The 23,151-nt window shown below is 38.1% G+C and overlaps 2 protein-coding genes across 5 annotated transcripts; one reads left to right on the plus strand and one right to left on the minus strand.

The window, feature by feature from the left end:
• Positions 1–1,036: 1,036 nt before the first annotated feature.
• LOC144430626 (uncharacterized) lies at positions 1,037–2,059 on the plus strand. Its single transcript, XM_078118634.1, has one exon. The coding sequence runs from the start codon at positions 1,037–1,039 to the stop codon at positions 2,057–2,059; it is 1,023 nt and encodes a 340-aa protein (XP_077974760.1).
• A 6,725-nt stretch (positions 2,060–8,784) lies between these two features.
• On the minus strand, positions 8,785–22,499 carry LOC120329834 (uncharacterized). Of its 4 annotated transcripts, XM_078118552.1 has the most exons (6): positions 22,407–22,499; positions 20,545–20,768; positions 12,373–12,524; positions 11,535–11,668; positions 11,060–11,139; positions 8,785–10,757 (listed from the first exon to the last, which is right to left on the minus strand). In XM_078118552.1, exons 3-5 carry the CDS (start codon positions 12,475–12,477, stop codon positions 11,082–11,084), a joined length of 297 nt encoding a protein of 98 aa, XP_077974678.1. In that variant the 5' UTR covers positions 12,478–12,524; positions 20,545–20,768; positions 22,407–22,499; the 3' UTR covers positions 8,785–10,757; positions 11,060–11,081. The 4 variants fall into 4 exon arrangements, 3 of the variants coding, with proteins under 3 accessions (XP_077974678.1, XP_077974676.1, XP_077974677.1); XR_013479602.1 differs by lacking the exons at positions 20,545–20,768; positions 22,407–22,499 and having other exon boundaries at positions 11,060–11,309; positions 12,373–15,401; XM_078118550.1 differs by lacking the exons at positions 20,545–20,768; positions 22,407–22,499 and having other exon boundaries at positions 12,373–15,398.
• Between the last annotated feature and the right edge of the window lie 652 nt (positions 22,500–23,151).

Genomic DNA, 23,151 nt, shown 5'->3' on the forward strand with positions numbered 1-23,151 from the left:
TGTCCAAATGTATTCTAACCTTTTGTCAAAAATGTTGTGTATATCCGAACCAAAAACACAGCATAATCCTTTGTTTCATTTATTTGCTTACTTTATCCATTCTCCCAACATTGTGGTGTATCGACCTGACAGATGTCTGATCTAAAACGCCTGCACGCCAATAAGGCCTAAAAATAATAATTCTTCACTTCATAATGGATACTCGTCTTTAATTGCTTTGAGCATTGTCAATAAATGTATCTTCAATTTTGAGCCTCCATGGCCTGCCGAAAGCTCTGCATATTCATTTGAACAGTTGGGCGAGGACGAGATTTTGTGTATCATATTTAAGCGCTAATTTTAATGCAGTATACTAACACAAGAATGTCCAAGTTTATAAAACCATGTAACTTTGAAAGCTCATTTAAAAATTCTTGAAAATTATACGCGCAGATTCCAAACTCAAGCATATCGATTTGCATCTTCCAGTGATGGAACCTGTGAAATTCAACACCGGCGGTCTATAACTATGCCGGTGTTTTTAACAGGAGTTCGATCGAACTTCCGAAGTTATACGACGGTTCGCTGAGGTAGATATATTAAGTTAGCATGAAAGGTTACTATGAGATGGCTCACGTAAAAATACCCATGCTTAATCACAGACAGACAACTTGCCCGTTTAAAGATTTGATAAATTAGTTAATTGTGTGTAACTTTGCTATGACACAAATAGCCGTGTGTTTGGTCATACTTCTCTATGATAGCGCTTCAAATTTTTAAATGTTAGCATAAGCGACACTTTACTACTACGAATAAAATGTAACTCAGTTTTACCAATGTGGTGTTAGTATTTCTTTACAGTGTAATTATTAGATAAACAATGTACTCTTGATTGCCCTAGCTCTGTCGTACTGCATACTTCACTGTTTGCGTGTTATTCTATTGTTTACAGGGTTAAGTTGTGGTAGTGGTGTTCTTATGTTTAATAAAGCCTAGAATCGGTATCCTGTTATCTTTCATAACAATTTATTAAACATAACTTAACGAACCAACCACAATGGATAAAGTTTTAAAGCCGGAGAAACTAGACACAGATCCTAATACACGTGACGCGGAATGCGAATGGCTGCATTGGCAAAAGACATTCGAAAATTTCTTGGAAGCTTTACCCACTGAAGGACTTGATAAATTGAGAGTATTAACAAACTATGTGTCTCCGAGAACTTATAGATATATTAGAAATATCACAACTTATGATGAAGCCATAGATACGTTGAAAGGGATTTTTGTACAGCCAAAGAATGAAATATATGCACGACATATGTTGGCCACGCGATCCCAACAAATTTCTGAGTCAGTTGCTGAATATTTAAGAGCATTGACAGAATTGAGCAAAGATTGTAACTTTCAGAACGTATCTGCTAAAGAATACCAGAATGAATATATTCGGGACTCTTTTATACATGGCTTGAATTCCAGTTGGATACGCCAACGACTGCTGGAGAATAAGAAATTGACACTGGACGATATGGTTGATCAAGCCAAATCATTGGAAACTGCCGTTCGAAATTCACAATCTTATGCTATAAACGAAAACACTTCCGTCGGAGCAGTACCTTCAACAATACAATCTAACAATTTCGATGTTGGATCGTTGCCAGATAATGCAGCGATGACTATTAGAAGTAAATGCTTTTTCTGTGGTAATAGTAGACACCCACGATCGAAATGCCCAGCTCGGGAAGTAGTCTGTTTCAAGTGTCAAAAGAAAGGACATTTTGCAAAGGTCTGTCGCGGAAGAACTATTTCGAACAATGACTCCAGCAGTCGCCTTGGCATTTCAGCAATGATACCACATTCAACATTGGCTACTATTCATGACAAACCTTATGTTGAATACGTTACGTCTATATTACGACAAGCCACAGCCTGGGTAGAAGTCGGTCAACGAAAAGTACGAGCTTTGTTCGACAGTGGTAGTTCGGAAAATTATATTCACCCAAGGCTGGTAAATCTCTTAGGCTCAACGTTCGTCCGACAAAGAATGTCATTTCCATGGCATCGTCTAAATGTTCAGTAGAAGTTCTTGGATGTACTGAAATGGATTTATACTATAATAATCATAAATATAGCGGAGTTAAGTTTGGTGTAATCGACAGCTTATGCGCTGATATGATCCTCGGACTCAATTTCCAAACCCTGCATAAAAGTGTAAGATTTCACTACGGTGGTAAAAAACCTGAATTATCAATTTGTGGTTTCTCGTCATTGAAAATAACCCCACCTGAACCATTCAAGCATTTAACTGCGGACTGTCATCCAATAGCCACTAAATCGAGAAGATATTCACACGAAGATAGATTATTCATTCGAGACGAAGTAGCAAGACTTCAGCGAGAAGGAATTATCGAAACATGCCTTTCGCCATGGAGGGCTCAAGTCGTTGTGGTTAAAGCAGAAAATCGAAAGAAAAGTTTGGCAATTGATTACTCGCAAACTATTAACAAGTTCACTTTATTGGACGCTTTTCCATTGCCAAACATTTCAGAGTTAGTGAATGAAATCGCACAATATCGAGTTTTTAGTACTGTTGATTCACTAGCGCTTATCATCAAGTTCCACTGAAACACCAAGATAGAGAGTTTACCGCGTTTGAAGCCGAGGGAAATTTATACCAATTCACAAGGCTGCCTTTCGGAATCACAAACGGGGTCTCTTGTTTTCAGCGGATAATGAAGCAGCTCGTGAAAGAAGAACAACTGCGAGGAGTTTTTCCATATTTAGATAACATAACTATTTGTGGGATGACTAAAGAGGATCACGACAAAAACCTGGCTGCTTTCCTGGAATCTGCAAAAAAAAATGGATTGATTTTTAATGAATCAAAAAGTATATGGACTACTCGAACATTGCCAATTTTAGGATATCAAATTGCTGAAGGTGAAATTCGTCCAGATCCCGAAAGATTAAAACCTTCACGCCAACTTCCAATACCATCAAATTCTAAAGAATTGAGCAGATGCATGGGATTCTTTTCATACTATTCTAGATGGATTCCAAACTTTTCAAATAGAATCAGATCATTAACAAAATCGACCTCTTTTCCTCTTACTGACACTGCTATAGGAGCTTTTCATGAACTAGAACAGTTAATAGAAAATGCCGTTGATAAAAATATTTCATTTGAATTGGAAACTGATGCTTCAGAATCAGATATTGCTATAGCAGCGACACTAAATCAATCTGGTCGTTCCGTGGCATTTTTTTCACGTACATTACACGGCTCTGAACTTAAACACCCTTCGGTCGAAAAAGAAGCTATGGTCATAGTTGAAGCAGTACGACATTGGCGTCACATTTTAACAGGAAGACGTTTCATCATGAAAACAGATCAGAAAAGTGTCTCTTACATGTTTGATTTACGCCACAAAGGTAAAATTAAAAATGAAAAAATAACAAGATGGAGAATTGAGCTATCCGGTTACTCTTTCGATATCGCATACAAACCAGGCAAAGACAATGTTGCACCAGACACTCTATCGAGGATTTCATGTGCTCTTCCTTCTACTAATATCCTCACTAAATTACATGATGCATTATGCCATCCAGGTATATCTAGATTCGCTCATTTTGTTAAGGTCCGTAATTTACCTTATTCGACTGAAGACGTTAAGCGAACGGTCTTGAATTGCCGTGTATGCAGAGAGATAAAACCTAAATACTATCGGCCTGAAGCAGGAACTCTTGTAAAAGCGACTCAGCCCTTTGAACGTGCAAGTATTGACTTCAAGGGACCTCTTCCGTCAAACAATAGCAACAAATATTTTCTCTGCGTAATTGACGAGTTTTCACGATTTCCCTTCGCTATTCCAACACCTGATGTTTCGGCCGCCAGTGTAATAAAAAGTCTTAACTCCATTGTTCGCTGTATTTGGAATGCCTGCTTACATACATACTGATCGTGGTTCGGCTTTCATGAGTTGTGAGTTTGAAAGATTTTTGCAAGAAAAGGGTGTGTCTCGCAGTAGAACAACTCCTTACAATCCCTCGGCGAATGGTCAAGTAGAACGGTGCAATGGTACAATTTGGAAAGGAATAAAACTTGCTTTAATGTCAAAAGGTTTGCCAATTGAATGTTGGCAAGATGTTCTATTAGATGTTTTGCATTCCATCAGATCACTATTGTGCACTGCAACAAATGCAACACCACATGAACGGTTGTTCAATTTTGCAAGAAGATCTACCACAGGATATGCCGTTCCATCGTGGCTGACAAATTCTAAAATTGTTCTTCTCAAGAGACAGATTAGAAGAAACAAATCTGATCCATACGTCGATGAAGTGGAACTTCTGGATGCAAACAGACATTACGCTCATATTCGGTATTCAGATGGTAAAACCTCAACAGTATCAACAAAACATCTTGCACCGTGTGGTGATGTTACACCGTTTAGAAGTGAGAATAATGGAAGTTCCCCCGATAATCAACCTTCTCAATTACCTGTAAAGCAGGCTGATACAGCAGATTCGGACTATGTACCAAAAATATCGCATCCCGTTATCAACCAATCAGAAATTCAAGAAGGGGAAAAAAAGTCAAATATTGCTGGTGATGATGAAAAACGCGAAACATCCCCGATGAAGATGATAGACACCCCGGCTCCTAGGCGCTCTACCAGAGAAAAGCGTCCAATTGATCGTTTACATTACTATGAGTGAAATGTTTTTTAAACTTTTTGTTAACTAATCTTTTATGAAGGGGAAATTGTGGTGTTAGTATTTTTTTACAGTGTAATTATTAGATAAACAATGTACTCTTGATTGCCCTAGCTCTGTCGTACTGCATACTTCACTGTTTGCGCGTTTTTCTATTGTTTACAGTGTTAAGTTGTGGCAGTGGTGTTCTTATGTTTAATAAAGCCTAGAATCGTTATCCTGTTATCTTTCATAACAACCAAAAAGTCCAAGCCTGGAAGTTAGTGTACATAAATTAACATAAAATCAGGGCGTGTTTGAATATCACTGAGTGTTTGGTTTTGATTGAAGATTGAAGTTCGAGAAACGAACGACTTGATTTACCAACATATTCGAAGCATTATAGCACCATTTAGTTGGGTTTATCGCATTTTCACCCGTTCAACTTACACACTATATTTGCCCCACCCATTCCACCGTCGTTGTTATCATCTTAACACTGGCTGTTTTCACACAATATTATACTTTCGCACAAATTCAGCCTTTCCGTTATTGGATTCTGACTGCAAACCAAGATTCAACGGTGGGTTTCGATTACTCAAAGATTAGAATCACTGGTGTATACGGATTTTTTTATGGAGGATTGCTCGAGGTCACTAACCGACGCTTATCAGATTACCTTAATATATATCTTGAGGAATTATCTGAATCTGAGGATCTGAAATTACATGAGATAGATATAAGGTTCTCCCGAATTATGTGAATAAAATGGCGGATACCGGAACGTAGTATGTGTACTAGGATATGGTTAGGACATAATTTTATTCAAATTTTTCTTATTTTGGTTCTGTTACGAGTTGGGGACTAGCCAAGTGACTCTCGTAGTATTTGTACCTGAAATTATTACCTAATCCTAATCTGGTACACATACTACGTTCCGGTGTCCGCCATCTTGGTTCACATACTTTGGTTCTTCGGGTTACCAAATATAATTCTTTCACAGCGTAATGTATTTCCAAACTGTCTTAAAAATGAGTTGTCACTGGAGTATTTTTCAGGCGAGTTAGATTCTGTATAATTTTTCGTGTGTTACCACTTACATAAAGTGAACACAAATTTTTAAATGTCAACTCTGCAGAAATTGACCAATATTTAGAAGGATCCGCTGATGACGTATACTGAGAACTCGTCGGCGTAATCATGCATTAGGATAAAGGCATTGATAGCATTCTGTGTTAATATTGTAAACCGTGTGCAAGTTCTATTGAGCGTGGCATTTGACAAAAGCCGCACTGTTTTGAATACCCACCAGTACTGTATTTTCAAATAACATCGTTGCATTATTAGAAATGACAGAAAAGTTGACAATTCGATGTTGAAATATACTCGATCTTTATGCTGGAAATAGGACTGTAACATATTTTCAATTTAAAGAACGTATACCAGATTACTTTTTGTCTCGATCATTTAGATTTTATACCTTGTGGATGTTGTCTGCTTCTCTGTTTGTTTCTGTAACCAGTCCTTCAGTTATATTATCGGCATATATATACTACACAACAATTGAAGACTGAAAATTTTTTGTCGCAACCCCCGAAATGCTTGTAGGAAATGCCCATCAATACAATACAGACTGGAGATAGATGGAAACCAGAAACACGGAGAGAAGTAGAATCAGGATTCAACAAATGCAACAGGAAATCATGCACCACGTGTTAAGCATTCCTAATAAATAACAACATGTAGCCTACTAGCACCACTACTAAAGTTCAACTAAACATTGATCAAAGAATAAATCGTAATTCAGAAAATGTCGTATATACCCAATACCCTGCGAAAATGCGATATGCAATATATCAGAAAAACAGATTTAAAATACAGGATAACAGGACATATCAGAAGCATCAATCAGAACATCAAAGATCTCGTAGTTGGCGAACACTTCGGTCAACAGACTATTCAATAAACCATCTTTTGGTAATTGGCATAGAAAAACTATTTCGAGATCAAGCATACCGCCAAACTAAAATAAGTTATATTATTAACAAATAACTCGCGCCTCCACAACGAGAAAAGTTCAAAAAATCTCTCTCTTTCTCTATATATATTCTATTCTGAACATTCTAATTTTATGAGGACAATGTGCCTGTATGTAGACTGTAAGTTTGGAGAGTTGGTGTGACGTTGTTGTACGTAACTGTTCAATTCAGTGGTTCCCAACCTTTTTTACCCAGGCATATCAACTAAAATGAGCTAGCGGACCGCCAACAAAATGTTGAAATTAATTAACATAATAAAGATAGCCTGTGACCAGACTCGAACAAAAATCACAAAACATCAAAGATAGTTAAATATTTTAGACAGCAAACGGTAGATTGGCGTCAAATATTACCTTCACATTCCCGTGGACAGTGATCATTGGCCCAAAAGTTGAAAATTATTTTGAAAACGTCCGACGATGCTCCGGAGAAACAGGGAACCATGAGAACATTTGATAACACATGGCACTGTATAAAAAACACGATGTAGAAATCGCACTATTCGGAATATTTGCAGAACGCTGAGCTCTTTGGCAAAACAGAGACAGGCTTGATAAAATGTACTAGTTTGTGAGGAAGCGTGCGATAGGCTACTCTTGGAAAAAGCAAAATGCTTCTGAATAGGGATAAATTTAAAATCTTATTTTGTATATTCCAACAGTGTTTTGTTCAGTCCCCTGTTAAAATATGGCAGACTGTTCCATAAATAATTCCAATTTAAAACAGATCATGAAGATAAAATAGGTAGAAAAATGTGCGGGTGTATCATCTTCTTAAGTGCTTTTATTTTGTTACGTATCGATCTCGATCGGTAAGTATGTTGATAGGTATTTGTCTGTTTGATTCACTTTTGTATGTTACGCGATATCTCACAAAAGCGAGGTTACATCTGCTCCAAATTTTGCATGTGCACTCATCATATCTCGGAGAAGCCTATTGATTTTGGATGAATTATGTCGTATAATTAGCGATTTATTGAATATTTAGTGACCCATAGCTTGGAACCACTTCCCCAGGGAATGAATTTAGGAGATGGATGAAACTGACGATTTATAAATTAATTTAAACATGATATAGTATATAACACGCTCAACACTTTATCTCAATGTATTTATGTTTGGTCAACAGTTTTCCAATGTTGTAGCCTTGGCCCCAACATGAACTTCACAAACGCTGTCGTCGGAGTTCTGTGATGACAGCGTGAAAACGTTTAATAAGCTTTTTAATGTTTACTCACAGAACTGTGGGATAATCATTAATGAATATTTGAACTTAACTTCCCTATTATTCTTGGAGTGACCCAAGCTTTATTCCACTACATACATTGAAATCAAACCCAACAGATGCTAACCATTTTTATATGTATGAGAATTTCCTTTCCATATTTGAAAAACGGTTGACTGAAGAAGCTGGAACTTGGTCAAACGAAACGTTACAGAAATGGTGGAATTCAGAAGGTTTCGAAATTAGTCATCCCATTGCATTTGACGACTTGCGTTATATTTGGTATTTCGATAGTTATGTATAAGGAATGCCATGTTAATGCAGCTTACGTGGTGTCATGCATACATTTTTGAAAATGAAGGAACCTGTTGTTTGTGAGTTAGAAACTAAACACTTTTTAATCCCACTACTACACATACCGCGAACCTATAATAATACGTTATTTATTATCATGGCCCAAAGATTCATGCGTTGTTTTGAGTCAATTTTTGTTGTTTAAAATGTCTACACACTCGGCGCGGCGACCTCTGATTACTCTGCGTGGGTTCGCAGGTTCGATATGTGCGAGAGGATTGCTGGACTCCTGGCCGCCGTAGGGTGGTTCATGTAACAGCTGGTCGATTACGGCTCCCTACAAGATCAAGTCCACGCTTCCGAAAACAAAATAACTAATCCCACACCCGACATTGAATGGTAACCGGACGAGAGGCCGTGGTTCGCCATACGGTTAAGCTGTCTTATCGGCTTTCCTTTCCTCCGGGATACATAAATCCGATCCATACATCATTTCTATCCCATTAACGCTAGGTTTTGAATTCGACGGTAAAAATTTTCAAGACGATTGAAATAGTTTGCAAATGTTAATCAGTATTTATTCTATCAACATAAAGTAAATACATTTTATGCGAACAATAGAAAGAAAAGGAAAAATATGGCGTTTCAGGCTGAAAGGTGGCGCGAGAAACCAAAACTGATCAAACGACAAAACGAGCAGCAACACCCATCATTTGGTCTCACAGTAATTGATATATAAAGAAGAAAAAATTCAAACATCACATCACGAAAAAAAAAATTGACAGCAGAACAGAAAACAGACCCGAATACATATAAAAAATAAAAACTCCGCACCGTAACCATAGGAACGGCATTCAAAATCCACAGCGGCACTCATTGAAGTACCGGCATCTGTGGCACTGCTTTGTCAGTTTTAATATAGAGAATAAATATAGTATATTGAGGGGGTTTCTGGTGCTGGAGTCATGAGGAAGTCCAAGAAAGATGAGAAAATCCAACATAATAAAAATGAAGAAAACATTAGCAATAGGTAAGGAAACATTCACAAGCAATGAAGTGAAATTTAAAAAGCACATCAAGAGGATGGAGAAATTAGTTTTAGGAAATATTAAATCAATCCAATAGGATGGATGAAAGATCATCGATCAACGAAGTGAACGATATTAACAAACAATTAGGCTGTGAGCCTGTGACTAAGTTACTGTATACAACGATTTGTAAGGAAAGAGCATTTGATTCTTTATCCTAGTAAAACAACATTGACATTACAAAAACCCAGCTACTAGGGATTAAATGCAAGAGGTCTTGGATCAGATCGATTTTTCACAACAATCCAATGCAAAAAAATATATAAAATTTCATTTAGCAAAATTAAAAATAGCACACAAGGCTGTTCATAAATAAGTGAAAATATAGAGAAACTGGCTTCATAAAATAACCCATTTATATAAAATATTGGTATCGAAAACAGCCAAATTAGCTGAAATGATTTGCCCGATAATAGTCAAACAGGTAAGATACATGATCCGTCCACACAAAAAAATATATTTCAACATCCGTATCCCAACTTATCTTTTGAAACATTCTTGATCAGATCCGAAAGCTGAATATATCGGTCCACATTCAGCCGATACCAACACTGAAAAATGGCTGATATATCTCCAACTCTGGGTGAATGTCTCTGTGAGCCATCATTGCATTATTCACCAGGAAATCTTGTGCACAAAAGTACCTGGCGAAGTCATTGGTCAGTGTGCAAAGCGATTTTGTCCCAGACATCGCCTTCCCAAACTAAATGTAAAGCTTCGAGAAAATATCAGTTACCAAACAAGAAAATCAAACATAATTCGTTATCTCGAGCCAAACTACAACTTTTCCGATTGTAATTGACTGAAGTATCAGTCACACACTTTCCTTGTCTGGGCAGGAGAAATTTTCCAAAGTCAATATATTACCGGTAACTCAGAAAATATGCTGGAATGATTGGGAGGCTAAAGCATTAACTGCTTGACAGGTATTTTAAACTCTTTTCTAAGATTTTTAAAAACCCAGTGAAAATGAGTGAACTTGCAAGAAAATGCTGACCAATAACAAGCCCAGCAATGAGATTTAAATGACTAGAATCGGGGTGAATGTCATTAATAGTGCCTTCGCACATACAGGTCCTCCAAAAAAATCTGGCAAAGATGTTGTGAACTCAACATGCGCTGTGTTGCACGGCCACCACTTCCAGGTACGTAATGCCGCAGTCGCGGAACCACTCCAACATTTTTGTTAACTGCTGCAACATCTTTTCTCGACATATTGTGGAGGCAGCATGTTGCCTTTATGAAAAGTCAATATTGCTGAGCCTCAGAGGTATGGGTAGATGATAAAACTCACGACTGATTAAATAATTATCCTAAATTAGCTTTCCATCATGCTTCTAATATGCGATAAGCTGTGATTAAAATTTGGCCTCATTTACTTTTTCTCCATTGCTGATGAACACGAAAGATAGTTAGTCTGTCTGTCATTGGCAAATCCCTGAAAAGACAGACGGCCTATTAGACAGAATTCCTAAAGAAACATTTAGATGCATCTACATTGTTTGCGATAACTTAAAACTGATAAATAATTAGTCTGATTTGCTTTATCAATAACGCAGATCAACTTGTGTCATAACTCTGGTAAAACAATAGAAAGCCTGTTTCACTCATTGTTTTTTTTTCTCTACCCAACCTGCATTGCTGACTGAATGAAGGACCATCTCAGGATGTATATCAAAATCCTATCCTGTATGTTTCACATGGTCTGAGTAAACTAAAAAACATGACATAGAAAATCACCTGCCAACTTCTTTCTTTTTGCTCAGTCTTGCAATGTCTTCCGTTTTGGATACATATCCAAAGTCACCGTGTATAGTTTTCTTAGAATAAAGTGAATAGATTTTAGACCACGCAACAGGTGACCCAATAAAGAAAAATCAAATCCTAAAACTGAAATAGTTATCATTGCTGTAGGTATTCATCTTGCAGGTTAACTCCAGCTAACTTCTTTATTACGTGGCCCAATCAAGAATTTTCATGTTTGTGATATCTTTAAAACAACAACGTATTTTCAATTTACGTGTTTTGATAATTTTATCTTAACTGCAAAAAAACTAGCACTCTAACTCTCAGAATTTTTTGCTGAATGGCAAGCGCATTGTCAATGAACAGCGTAAACAATATTTCATGTCCATACACTTGTGTGTTACTTATTAAAAATATATATTAATTATCAAAGAAGTAAGATTATTAGATAAAAGCTTAAGTTACTCACCCAAGAGTGCCAGTAGGCAAAAATGGTAATGAATCCGAACGAAAAAAAATTATGCATAACACATAGAGAATTCCTGATTTAGTGAAGTCAAATTTGGTTTGTATGGAGAACAGAACAAAAATGACAGAGACAACCTGAATTAAAAAATCAATCATAAAACCATACAAGTTTCAAGAGTAATACAGTAAGTTAACTTAAGTAGAAAACATCACTATTGACAACAATCGTACTAAAACATATAAAATAGGGATTTTGGTGCATTGTTTAAATCAAACTTTGGTCCATACGGCGATCAAAGTGACATGCCAAAAGCATGGGGTTACCATATTTTTGTGACTTCGAAGCTGGACGCCTCCAAAAACCAAGACCCAGTAGCTTCAATTTTTTATCTTTACATTTTCCAATTTTAGTTCGTATGTCTACATTTAAGAACATCTGCCTTCATTGACCATATTGTCATCGAGAGTTCATGCGCATTAAAAATTGAAAGGAATTAACGTTATCGATACAAAAAAAATTCGAATTTCGCCACACAATGATTGCAGTGCACTTTATCTTTAACATTATTGTTATCATTAACACTGTTTTTGAATTCACGGATTTAGATAAGTGCAAATTTGTGTGGCTTTAGAATGATTACCATACATAATTTGTAGTTTTTTTCCAATCAAAGATACTCATTCTGCAATGTAATTCATCACAAAAGCTTATGAAAACCACATTCACATCTTGAATACTAAATTGCTTCAGCATATACCGTATGTACTATTTTATTGAATTATATTTATAATTTTCTACACCTAGAAATACATAAGTAGGTTTCGAAAGTACTACTTACATCAAAATGAAGATGTAAACAAGATGCTGCAGACCAAAACTGATAAAAACTCTCCAAATAAATTGTCCTTGAAAATTTCATCATCAAATGATTGTGTGAAAACATAACAAACCGACAACAAGTGTTGTATTCAATAACCAGTGAAATGAATCCTGAAAAAATAACCACTAAACGAATCCAGAAATAAATGGATTTCAAGAGTGTGAAGATGAGTTGAAAAGTGGACTGACCATAGCTTAAACAACGTCCGATGTTCAACACAGGAATTTCGCAGTACTCTGGTGTTCCGCAAGTACCCATTAAAATCCAAGAGTCTATAATATTATATGTTTAACTATAGCGTCTGTCACTATTATTGAAGTTGTACTTTAAAGATATCGTTTTGTCAGTATTAGGTTTGCTTTTACATATATTCATATATCACACATTTTAGACCAGTGATTCCCAAAGTGGGCGATATCGCCCCCCAATGGGCAAAAACGATACAGAGGGGGGCGAATTTCGCGAAACCTGTTTTTGGTCGGCGCCTCGTGCACTTGATTGCTGTATACTCTGCGTGCTTTCGTAGGTTTGAATCACGTTGGCGATGTCACACGCGAAAGGATTGCTGAACTCGTCCTCGCAGTAAGGTACGGTAGTTGTATCCCAGTGGTCAGGAAATCTGTAGTAATCTGGCCCGGGATGCTTCACTGAATGAATCTTTTCCCGACCTTTGACCCCGGGAAATTTTTCCCATACTTTACCATTTTAAAATTTTCGGTGTTCATTTTGGGAGTGGTTTTGCGAGTTGTTGCCCATAAAATGAAGTATTTGTTTCAAACTATCATTCTAATTCATACCATTCAACAATCTGTTTTTTAAAAGTACCAGTAAAGAATTTTAGCCTAATCTATCACAGCTATTTTTACACTAATTTTTGATTACTGTAATTAAACTGAAACTCCTAAGAGGACAAGACGATCATCGACTTATTTTATTTAAATTTCCAAAAAACAACTAAAAACCAACGAATATAAATTCAAAATCGCGAAAATGAGGTAATGTTCACGACCACACCTGAAGGTCTGTCTGAGTGAGGAATGTGTCTGAGTGGATGCGAAAGGGGGCATTGTTACGTTTATTTTTGCATCTTGCTGATTGGCCTATGTCACGAAGTAAACAAGGAATTCTTTGCCAGTGGAAACATCCAAACGGCGGTTTTAACGATGAAATAATTTTATTTATTATCTACGCTCGAGGAGTAAATTACATTTTTTTTACGTGAGTAAATTACATTTTTTTTACGTAACTAAATTTTAACGTGAGACACGTTTAGACTAAATTTTATTATATCATGAAAATTATATTGAACAGCTACTTGTTTAACAAGCCTACAATTTAATTAGGCTATAATTAGACAAATGGAAACACGCAGAAAAGTTGATGCTGAGTGCAGGGGTTCAATAGCGCAGTAAACATTTGAATATATTGCAATGCAATAAAGAAAATCAAATTCATATTCTATTCGAGAGATTCATCACTGCCTAATTTTTGTAAGAATGTATCTTCTTAAAGAATATCTTTATCAAAATTTCACAAACCATGCGAAAATATTCACTTCAATGTTTGGAAGTACATATTTGTGCAAACATTTATTTTTGAAAATGAACTTTACAAACAACAAGCAAGCAAAGAACTATATAGGATTAGTGATGCCCATTTAGAAATTCTTCCAATCTTGGCGTCGCAAAGCTATCAAGCGTGATGTAGCAAGACAGTGTTTGGAAGTACATATTTGTGCAAACATTTATTTTTGAAAATGAACTTTACAAAGAACAAGTAGAGAACTGTATAGGATTAGTGATGCCCATTTAGCAAATCTTCCAATCTTGGCGTCGCTAAGCTATCAAGCGTGATGTAGCAAGACAGTGTCACATCAAATGTCATTGTAATAATTTTTTAATAAGACGACTGAGTTGAGTTAACGAATTGTCAGTTTTTGCACGATGTTCCGATATGCGATCCGCAAAAGAATAGCAACCCTAAATTTTGTACCGCGAGCGACGTAAAATTTGCCGACCCCTGAGCCATCCGAGTCCACGGATCTAAAACAAATGGCTGAATATTTCTATGGACTAGTGATCGGACTGGAGGACGTGGTAGGAAGAGAAATAGGGGATGAATTTTACCAAAGATATTTATATTTCATGTATTTTGGTGAAGGTCATCAGGCTATAGAGATGAATGAGATGTGACAAAAAGTTTGGGAACCACTGTTTTAGACGACAAAAGACAAAGTAGTTGGAACCACAACTCAACACTAAGCCTCAGTTGTGCGACTGTTAATGTAGTATTGATGCAATTAACATAAATTTCTGGCTTAACTTGACAATTGCACTTCAGAACCTATCAGAATTCTACATAGTTTGATGTTCGGACGGCATTTCAAGCAGGGCTGTGAAGTCAGAGTCTGGATTTAGTGGGTTTTCATTTCAAATTTCCCTAAGTCCGATTCAAGACTTTTGGATTGTTGGAAATAAAAAGTCAGAAATTACCGCAAAAAAGAGATGTTGTTTAGGCGTTTTAAACAATATTTAGAAGGCTCGTATTCAAAAGTTTGATGCTCTCTTTGATGCAATGCTCTAGTGAAGGTTCTACCAACTTTGATTTGGGAGTCTGAACATGTATTAAACCGCCTACATATTATTATTACAACCTATAAAAAAAATGATGTGTAACTGAATTACTGAAATGCTGATTATTCATGCAAGTACTCTTTGACTACATACCATATCAATGTATCTTATTAAACCCTACTGGACCAGTAGCCATAACTTTCATAAAAATGTAAAAAACGCAGTGACTTATGGCAACTGGATAGGATATACATATTTATCCCAGGGAGAGAAAAGCCCACGATAAAATGGCTCAATCATATAACGAACCACAGTCTCTTGGCTATGGCTCGCATTGGCCTCTGCCCCTAGTCTTGGCTATGGCTCGCATTGGCCTCTGCCCCTAGTCTTGGCTATGGCTCGCATTGGCCTCTGCCCCTAGTCTTGGCTATGGCTCGCATTGGCCTCTGCCCCTAGTCTTGGCTATGGCTCGCATTGGCCTCTGCCCCTAGTCTTGGCTATGGCTCGCATTGGCCTCTGCCCCCTAGTCTTGGCTATGGCTCGCATTGGCCTCTGCCCCCTAGTCTTGGCTATGGCTCGCATTGACCTCTGCCCCTAGTCTTGGCTATGGCTCGCATTGGCCTCTGCCCCTAGTCTTGGCTATGGCTCGCATTGGCCTCTGCCCCCTAGTCTTGGCTATGGCTCGAATTGGCCTCTGCCCCTAGTCTTGGCTATGGCTCGCATTGGCCTCTGCCCCTAGTCTTGGCTATGGCTCGCATTGGCCTCTGCCCCTAGTCTTGGCTATGGCTCGCATTGGCCTCTGCCCCCTAGTCTTGGCTATGGCTCGCATTGGCCTCTGCCCCTAGTCTTGGCTATGGCTCGCATTGGCCTCTGCCCCCTAGTCTTGGCTATGGCTCGCATTGGCCTCTGCCCCTAGTCTTGGCTATGGCTCGCATTGGCCTCTGCCCCCTAGTCTTGGCTATGGCTCGCATTGGCCTCTGCCCCCTAGTCTTGGCTATGGCTCGCATTGGCCTCTGCCCCCTAGTCTTGGCTATGGCTCGCATTGGCCTCTGCCCCCTAGTCTTGGCTATGGCTCGCATTGGCCTCTGCCCCCTAGTCTTGGCTATGGCTCGCATTGGCCTCTGCCCCTAGTCTTGGCTATGGCTCGCATTGGCCTCTGCCCCTAGTCTTGGCTATGGCTCGCATTGGCCTCTGCCCCTAGTCTTGGCTATGGCTCGCATTGGCCTCTGCCCCCTAGTCTTGGCTATGGCTCGCATTGGCCTCTGCCCCCTAGTCTTGGCTATGGCTCGCATTGGCCTCTGCCCCCTAGTCTTGGCTATGGCTCGCATTGGCCTCTGCCCCCTAGTCTTGGCTATGGCTCGCATTGGCCTCTGCCCCTAGTCTTGGCTATGGCTCGCATTGGCCTCTGCCCCTAGTCTTGGCTATGGCTCGCATTGGCCTCTGCCCCTAGTCTTGGCTATGGCTCGCATTGGCCTCTGCCCCCTAGTCTTGGCTATGGCTCGCATTGGCCTCTGCCCCCTAGTCTTGGCTATGGCTCGCATTGGCCTCTGCCCCCTAGTCTTGGCTATGGCTCGCATTGGCCTCTGCCCCTAGTCTTGGCTATGGCTCGCATTGGCCTCTGCCCCTAGTCTTGGCTATGGCTCGCATTGGCCTCTGCCCCTAGTCTTGGCTATGGCTCGCATTGGCCTCTGCCCCTAGTCTTGGCTATGGCTCGCATTGGCCTCTGCCCCTAGTCTTGGCTATGGCTCGCATTGGCCTCTGCCCCTAGTCTTGGCTATGGCTCGCATTGGCCTCTGCCCCCTAGTCTTGGCTATGGCTCGCATTGGCCTCTGCCCCCTAGTCTTGGCTATGGCTCGCATTGGCCTCTGCCCCCTAGTCTTGGCTATGGCTCGCATTGGCCTCTGCCCCCTAGTCTTGGCTATGGCTCGCATTGGCCTCTGCCCCCTAGTCTTGGCTATGGCTCGCATTGGCCTCTGCCCCTAGTCTTGGCTATGGCTCGCATTGGCCTCTGCCCCTAGTCTTGGCTATGGCTCGCATTGGCCTCTGCCCCTAGTCTTGGCTATGGCTCGCATTGGCCTCTGCCCCTAGTCTTGGCTATGGCTCGCATTGGCCTCTGCCCCTAGTCTTGGCTATGGCTCGCATTGGCCTCTGCCCCTAGTCTTGGCTATGGCTCGCATTGGCCTCTGCCCCCTAGTCTTGGCTATGGCTCGCATTGGCCTCTGCCCCTAGTCTTGGCTATGGCTCGCATTGGCCTCTGCCCCTAGTCTTGGCTATGGCTCGCATTGGCCTCTGCCCCTAGTCTTGGCTATGGCTCGCATTGGCCTCTGCCCCCTAGTCTTGGCTATGGCTCGCTTTGGCCTCTGCCCCAAATTTTGGCTGTGGCTCTGTGGCTTCTGAAAAAGTGGGCTATTTCAACTAGTGGCGTAATCGCATCGACTGTTCAAGATGCCGTTACATGGGAATTCCCAATTCCGAAAAACACCATGGACTTATCAGTAGGGGTGGGCAAAATCGAATAGTTTTTCTGAATAGGATATTTCGAATATTTTAAACGAATATTTATTTTATACACATCGGAGGTTGATTCCATCTTCGAAAATTAAAAGAAATATTGAAAAGTCAGCAACCAAGCGGTTTATCAATTTCATCATAATCGCTGATTGTTTCTGTCACCGCGATCGTTTCGCTATATTTCCGACATTTTTCTTTTTTACAAATACCAATTCTTGTGGCTAACATCAAAGTTTTATATTTCTGGTATACTTGTACGTTCACATCGGCAACAGGCGTCAATGACATTAAAGACCGATTTCAAAACCCAAACTAATTTTATTCTCATTTTTAGATTTTGCGTTGGCCTCAATCATTTGTAAATTAACCGTCAAAGCGAGTAGTAATATTATTATCGACACCGGAATGCAGATATTTTTTAAGACGATAATTGACATTCTTATGCAATTCTATGGTGTTCGTGTTACTTCTCATTAGATGGATAAACCTTCCAATGTGTTCATAAGGTGAGATGATGTAATAAACAGCACTCCTTGAATGATATTTTACATATGTAACCTAAACTAAAGCCAAAAAATTGTAAACAATTTTGCTCTCATTTTCTTTTGTGCCTAATGGGGGCCCGGGTGCTAATAGTGACTAATTCCCTAAGTTTCCTACGAAGGTTATTACAGCTACAGCTGAAATCGTCACCGACTAATTCCCAATTTTATTTACGGAATTTGCAAATTCGACACTTCACTTGACTGTTTTGATGAAGCCACGCTCTAATGATTACTGCAAAATGCTTCAAAATACAACAAATAAATTCATTTCTGATGATAGCAGGCGTAACAATTCGACCCTGTGTGTTGTTACAACTAAATTCAATATTGATTTTACGTCCTGCTCATGTTTACAAATTTAACACTCCACCCGCCATGCATGGTCGAGTGAAATGTTCATATTTTCGAAACCTTACTTGGTCAAGGAAGTATGGGATCACTGAAGAAATAATAGAAAGTATGACCTGAAATTTTTTATATAGATACATCTTATAAGTGTTCTTTATACAAGTCGTACCAGATTTGACAAAACTTTGGTCATTTCAAATCGATATTAGTTATAAAACTCGAAGTTAGGATGACCTAAATATGGCTTTTTCACCATGTATGGTGAAAACATAATTTTCAATCTTTAATTTCAGATAATCAATTTTCTATTTGGATCATTCATGAAATGGCCTGTAACATGTCACCAGACATCAGAGTTTAAAAAAATATTTTAAATACCGGTAACTTATCTGGTTTGGCGCTTAAATTTACGGAATGATGCCAGCTTGTTTTTTTTGTAAAATTGAAGAGATACGTTAGGCGCAAAAAGGGTAGTGTGTCAACCAAGATGGCGGACACCGGAACATAGTATGTGAACCAAGTTAGGGTTAGGGAGTCGATTAGCAATCGACTTTCGTGTCCAAGCACCCGATATTTGAATAACAAAATAGAATTCGACTGTTTTAATATTCCATTTGCTATTCGAATATTTTGCCCAGCCCTACTTATCAGCAGTCTACTTTTTTAATTGATTTGCAATAAGTTTGTTTACTTTACGTCAGAGTCATCCAACCAGCAGAAAATTTCGAGACATTGCTTTCAATTTACTTCGGCTCTAGCGAGCACTGACATAAGACGATTTGTCTAATTCAGCCTGTTGTATTCAACCTCCGCTTACCATGAGCCGTTAATTTTATATAGGTCGAGGTGTGTTTTGCGATTTTGGTTTGTTTTTTTTCCGGCCATCTACATACCAATATCGGTCTCCTTATCACATATACAAATTCTTGCACATTGGTCGACATCGATGTTTTTTTTTTATTTCTCAAAGGGCCGCGAATTTTGCTCAACAAAATCAAAAGCTATGGTGTGATCATTGGTCGAGAAAAATTATAGGAATATATTTGCAACCCAAACTTATTATTATCTTTTGTGTAGGCTTTGATCATCCTCATCGCCACAGTAAAATAAAAAGTGTACTGTACATTATCATTACTACTGGCAATTTGTGTTCAGATATTCGCAATAGCTTCGTGCAACCCAAGCGTTTGATTCCGCAACGCGAAAATTCTAACGTAATTCACAACTCTTATATATATATATATTTAAGTTTGCGGCCGCAAACTCCAAAATCTAAATTTTAATCTAATTAGTTACCATCGCTAATAATCATTTAAAAGAGGATAGCACTTTCAATATATATAAAAATTTCAAACATTCATTTTTAATTAAATATACCCTATTGGCCATGGTGAATAATTTTAGGAATGCCCAATATTAATAAAAATTCTGTCACACAGCATCAGCATATGTACTAGCTTATACTTTTGATCAGGGAAAGGGTATGCTTCATCCCACTCAGTAAAAGATGTTCGTTACCACCATTTTACACATTGCCATACATGTTTACCAAACATGGATTTAGTGGCAGTGCAAGCTTTACAAAAACGACACCAAGATGACACTTGACTACATTCTAGACCAATATAATGTTTTCCTTAACATTTATATGTAGCCTACATTCTTTCCCCAGATGTCCACCAGTATGCAACTCATGGAGATGACTGTACATTTTACGATGCAACACTAATGGTAAAACGAGAATATCGGTTGGAAACCGAAGACTTATCGATCGATAGTTAGGGGATCCCCCAAAACAGAAACTGCAGTTTCGATTCATCCGCTCTTGTAACTTGCGCACTGCCCATCGCACACACACACTCGGCGGGTTTCAAAATTCTCTCACTTTACAAAAATCTAGATCACTATATCAATAATTGATTGATAACTCGCTAATTATACGACATAATTCGCCCAAAATCAATAGGCTCCTGGTCCGAGATAAGATGAATGCACATGCAAAATCTGGAGCAGATTCAATCTCGCTTTCGTGAGATATCGCGTGCATCTAACAGACACACACACAGACAGACATACATACACACAAATACCTATCAATATACTTACCGATCTTAAGATCGATAAGTAATAATATGAAAAATAGATATCCCTACAGGCGCAAATGATAAAAACTCCCTATGTAGAATTCCACCAATGACTTCTAGTCGCTGAAAAAAATTCACACTTCCCTGGATGTAGATCTGAAGATGGAGGTTGATTCAAGGTTTCCTTCATTGTGAAAACTTCCGAAATATTTACATCTTTCATCTGCATTTTGCACATTTTCACTGATGAATATGAGCCAACCCATGCTTTTTTTCAATTATATATGTTAATACTGTAATAAAAAGAGATATATATGATGGTTTATTTCCAAATACTACTAGTACACATTGTAGGTACCAGGGCATTTTCCCATGGGATACTTTGCTTCACTTAATCTCCACATTGGTTCGAATATCCCAATGAATTGTCGCAATTCAGAATTATTGGGAAGTAACAATTTATACTCTTTTTCGATTTATGGCAAATAATTTTAATAATAATAGTTAATAAAAATATCAATTTAAAATGCCTTGCCATATTAATTTAATCCTGTTCAACGTAACTCACGGTTGCACCAAATTACGAAAAAATAAAACCATTAGCCTACTACTCTACTAAAATGCCAATATGGATGGGCAATGTTAAATAATAATGAATCCTATCCTATTTTTTATTGTCATTCAAATGTGGGAATTTTCCCAACCATATTGATGGATTACAATTAAAAAAGCAAAACTGTGTATATACTACTACCTTTGAATTTAGGGATGGGCAATATAGAATACTGAATCCCAAAGTATTCGAATCCAACAGAATCTGATAACAGGATTCAGTTTCCGCCTTTTCAGCGCTATGCGTTAAGTTTTATATTTCATGTTTCTAATTTATAAATCAAAGACGAGCGTTTTCTCTCACGTGGAAATCTCTCCCGTTTAATTATACTTGTAAAATCGGTAAACATCAAACACAGTAAGCACGGAAGACGGCGATAAACACTTTACAGCGAAGACTGGTTATTGCACCATTTTTGCGTTTTCCTGCTTTACTATCTTGCTGGCGTATAATAATTATTTGTGCATTAATTGCAATTGCAAAATGAATTGAGTTTGAGCAGGGCCAAGTGTGGGTAGATATATAACGATAGTAATAAGAAATGATCTTGTCTTTAGATGCTATTACCTATAACTAAGTACGAAATCACGATTACTGGGACTTTGTTTTACAAGTCTTGCTCGCACAGAAACTAAAAAACGTGGACCCATATTTAATTTTAATTGATAGTGGTTTAATTCAATATTTTACACCACCCGCATAGTTTGCAGTTGCCACACGCTGGTCCTGCATCTAATTTCTCAGCGTGTATGTTCCAGTACACTAGGCAATCTAACATTGATAATAATTTGATGCCGATCTATTTTTGTAACTAAGCATTTACTATTAAATGGTATCTTTTATAAAGTGAGCCTTAATTTAGCATATAATTATTTAATACATTTTGAATAATTGGAGGCAAAAAATATTGTACTATTCTTATATTTCATTGTCCTGGAAATCGCTTGTTTGGCATCAAATAAAATCCAATTGTCAGGACATTCCCAAATAAGCAATACATTTACAATTTTTCTATTTGAATCTCTAAATCAGCATTGTGGGAAATTCCCACTATTTAAATAAGTATAAAAATAGAACAAGATTCGATTTAACTATTCTAGAATAGTAAATTATTCTACATTGCCCATCCCTATTTGTATTTAATGGAAAATACCCTGAGCATTGGATTTTAATGGTCAATGGTTAGTGGTTACCAATCACTAACGGTTATAAAGAATGATCAAACAAATGACCTCTGCTGGTACTCTGACACTTGGTAGGAAAACAGATACAGAATGCTGCATAACTTGGAATATGAAATTGTACATAATAAACTAACCTGACATTGTGTCCTTATTAAGCAGTAACTTGACTTTGAATCAAAATACCTTGATTGAACTATAGTCTAATGAGAATTATTATATTGACCACTGTAAATATTAGTAATTTTATTAGTACTGTAGTAATACGCTGCTTACCATTCAGTAAGGCACACTTTACAGATCGACAGAGACATTGACTTGTTTCCTATTTTGCCGATGAACAAACTCCCCTCCTTTGGGGGACGTTTGGACATTGTTGTCTATCAATATCCGTAAAAATACAGTAAAATGAAGGTGCGCAAAAAACTACAAAAAAGCGCAATTTAAAAACGTCATCATTGAATTCCTCAGAAAAAAATAATTCTATTTACCAAAGGAAAAAATTTTATACGATGGCATTTCAGTTTTTAACAAAAAACAGCAATTTTGGTCAAGTGAAAGCCACAATTAATGTAGATTATTATCGAGACAAGCACGGTGCAGTATGATTCATCTGCTGTCATGCCAGACGCCCCTAGTTTGAGAGACACATGGAGTGTTAGTTTTATTGAACCAAATGACGGGACATTCTTGGAATTTGGATAGTGTGCCGTACTGCCATTAGTGCAAATGTCCTACATGTAATAATTAACCCTATTACCATACATACACTCATTCTGTAATTAGTCTACACTACAGCATTCAGATATTACCTGTAAAACCAAAATAACATTCCCAGCAGGGCTGCCACAAAAAATCTAGTTTCACCTAAAAGAACATCTA

The sequence above is a fragment of the Styela clava genome, chromosome 12 (genome assembly GCF_964204865.1).
Source record: "Styela clava chromosome 12, kaStyClav1.hap1.2, whole genome shotgun sequence".
Classification (NCBI taxonomy): Eukaryota; Metazoa; Chordata; class Ascidiacea; order Stolidobranchia; family Styelidae; genus Styela; species Styela clava.